The following is a 2,066-nucleotide window of genomic DNA, read 5'->3' as shown; positions in this document are numbered from 1 at the left end:
AGAGAGGTCACAGTGGGGTCACAGTGGGGTCACACTCTGGGGTCACACTCTGGGGTCACACCAAGGTCATATGGGGTCACTCTGGGGTCGCACTGAGGGGTCACGATGAGGTCACAGAGGGGTCACATTGCAGTGTCACTCCGGGGTCACTCCAAGGTCACACGGGGTCACCCCGGGGTCACTCTGGGGTCACCCCGGGGTCACTGGGGGTCACCCCGCGGCCACGCCCCCTGACCCCTCCCCGATTCCCCGCAGGGCGAGCGCAAGGGCACCAACAAATACTACCCGCCCGACTTCGACCCCGCCAAGGTGGGCTGGGGGCATTGGGGAGGGGCTTGGGGGGGCTGGGGAGAGATGCCCTTCAACATCTGGTGCGACGGCTGCCAGAACCACATCGGCATGGGTGAGCCACGCCCCCTTTTTGGGGGGGCTTCGGGGGTCCCAAAAAGGTTGGGGGGCTCCCCAAACCTGGGGGGGGGGGGCTTGGTTTGACGCCCCCTCCCCTCAATTCCCCCCGCAGGGGTCAGGTACAACGCTGAGAAGAAGAAGGTGGGGAATTACTACACCACACCTGTGTACAGGTGAGGCACCGGGGGGCTCGGGGGGCTTGGGGAGTAAATGGAATTTTGGGATTTTTCATGGGTCCAGAGTTGGAATTTGGGATTTCTTTGGGCCTGCCTGTGTGTGTGTGGATTCTGGGGGGCGTGTGGGGATTTCGGGGTGCCAGAGGCGGATTTTTGGGGGTGCCACCCCCCTCTCTGACCCCCCCATCCCCGTCCCCCCCCCCAGCACGGGTCCCTGAACCGGTACCACGGCAGCCACCCCCTGCGGGAGCGCGCCCGGAAACTCTCCCAGGGCATCCTGGTCATCAGGTGGGCTTCGGGGGGGGCTGGGGACCCCCAAACGGCACCCCCGAACCGCCCTGAGCCCCCCAAAAACCCCCCCAAAAAAACCCCAAAACCCCCCCTAAAAAATCCTCCAAAAACCCCCGAAAAAATCCTCCAAAAATACCCCCAAAAAAACCCCAAAAATCCCTCCAAAAGCCTCCCTAAAAATCCTCCAAAAATCCCCCCAAAAAAACCCCAAACATGTGTGGATTTTGTGGGGCTGTGTGTGTGTGTTTGGATTTTTGGGGTGCCAGAGCCGTGTCTGTGTGGATTTTGGGGTCCCCTGAGCCCCCCCAGGTTCAGGTTCAGGTTGGGGGGACTGGAGGGAGTTTGGGGGTGCTGGGCAGGGTTTGAGGGGGGGTTTTGGGGGCTGGAACTGGATTTTTGGGGTGCCAGAACCGTGTCTGTGTGGATTTTGGGGTCAGGTTCAGGTTGGGGGGACTGGAGGGAGTTTGGGGGTGCTGCGCAGGGTTTGAGGGGGGATTTTGGGGGCTGGAACTGGATTTTTGACATTTTTGGCCGCCAGAACCGCGCGCGTGGATTTCCGGTGCCCGCGTGTGTTTGTGTGCATTTTTGGGGTGCCACAACCACACGTGTGGGTTTTGGGGACCCCCGGGGGACGCTTTGGGGTCCCCCTGAGCCCCGTTTTGCCCCCCAGGTTCAGGATGAAGTGCCACCTGTGCGTGAACCACATCGAGCTGCAGACGGACCCCGGGAACTGCGACTACGTCATCGTCAGCGGCGCGCGGCGCAAGGAGGAGCGCTGGGAGCCCGGGGACTGCGGCCAGGTGCTGCCCGACGGTGAGCCCCAGTATGGACCAGTATGGCCCAGTATGGACCAGTAACCTCTGCCAGTCCCAGGGTCATGATCCCAGTCCATCCCAGTCCATCCCAGTGCCCCCAGGGTGCTGTACTGGCGCTGGGAGCCCGGGGACTGCGGCCAGGTGCTGCCCGACGGTGAGCCCCAGTATGGACCAGTACGGCCCAGTATGGACCAGTAACCTCTGCCAGTCCCAGGGTCATGATCCCAGTCATCCCAGTGCCCCCAGGGTGCTGTACTGGCGCTGGGAGCCCGGGGACTGCGGCCAGGTGCTGCCTGATGGTGAGCCCCAGTATGGCCCAGTATGGCCCAGTATGGCCCAGTATGGACCAGTATGGACCAGTATGGCCCAGGGACCC

At 62.7% G+C, this 2,066-nt stretch overlaps 1 protein-coding gene across 1 annotated transcript in view; it reads left to right on the top strand.

Moving 5' to 3' along the window:
• Window positions 1–354: 354 nt before the first annotated feature.
• The window catches only part of CCDC130 (coiled-coil domain containing 130), a 3,238-nt gene continuing 1,526 nt past the window's right edge, over window positions 355–2,066 (top strand). Inside the window, exons 1-3 of the mRNA XM_039717235.1 lie at window positions 355–403; window positions 521–581; window positions 1,546–1,688. Of these exons, the coding sequence (XP_039573169.1) occupies window positions 355–403; window positions 521–581; window positions 1,546–1,688 (253 nt within the window). The remainder of the gene's footprint in view (window positions 404–520; window positions 582–1,545; window positions 1,689–2,066) is intronic.

Source organism: Passer montanus, unplaced genomic scaffold (assembly GCF_014805655.1).
Source record: "Passer montanus isolate IOZ18808 unplaced genomic scaffold, ASM1480565v1 scaffold378, whole genome shotgun sequence".
Classification (NCBI taxonomy): Eukaryota; Metazoa; Chordata; class Aves; order Passeriformes; family Passeridae; genus Passer; species Passer montanus.
This window is presented reverse-complemented; position numbering and strand designations above follow the sequence as displayed.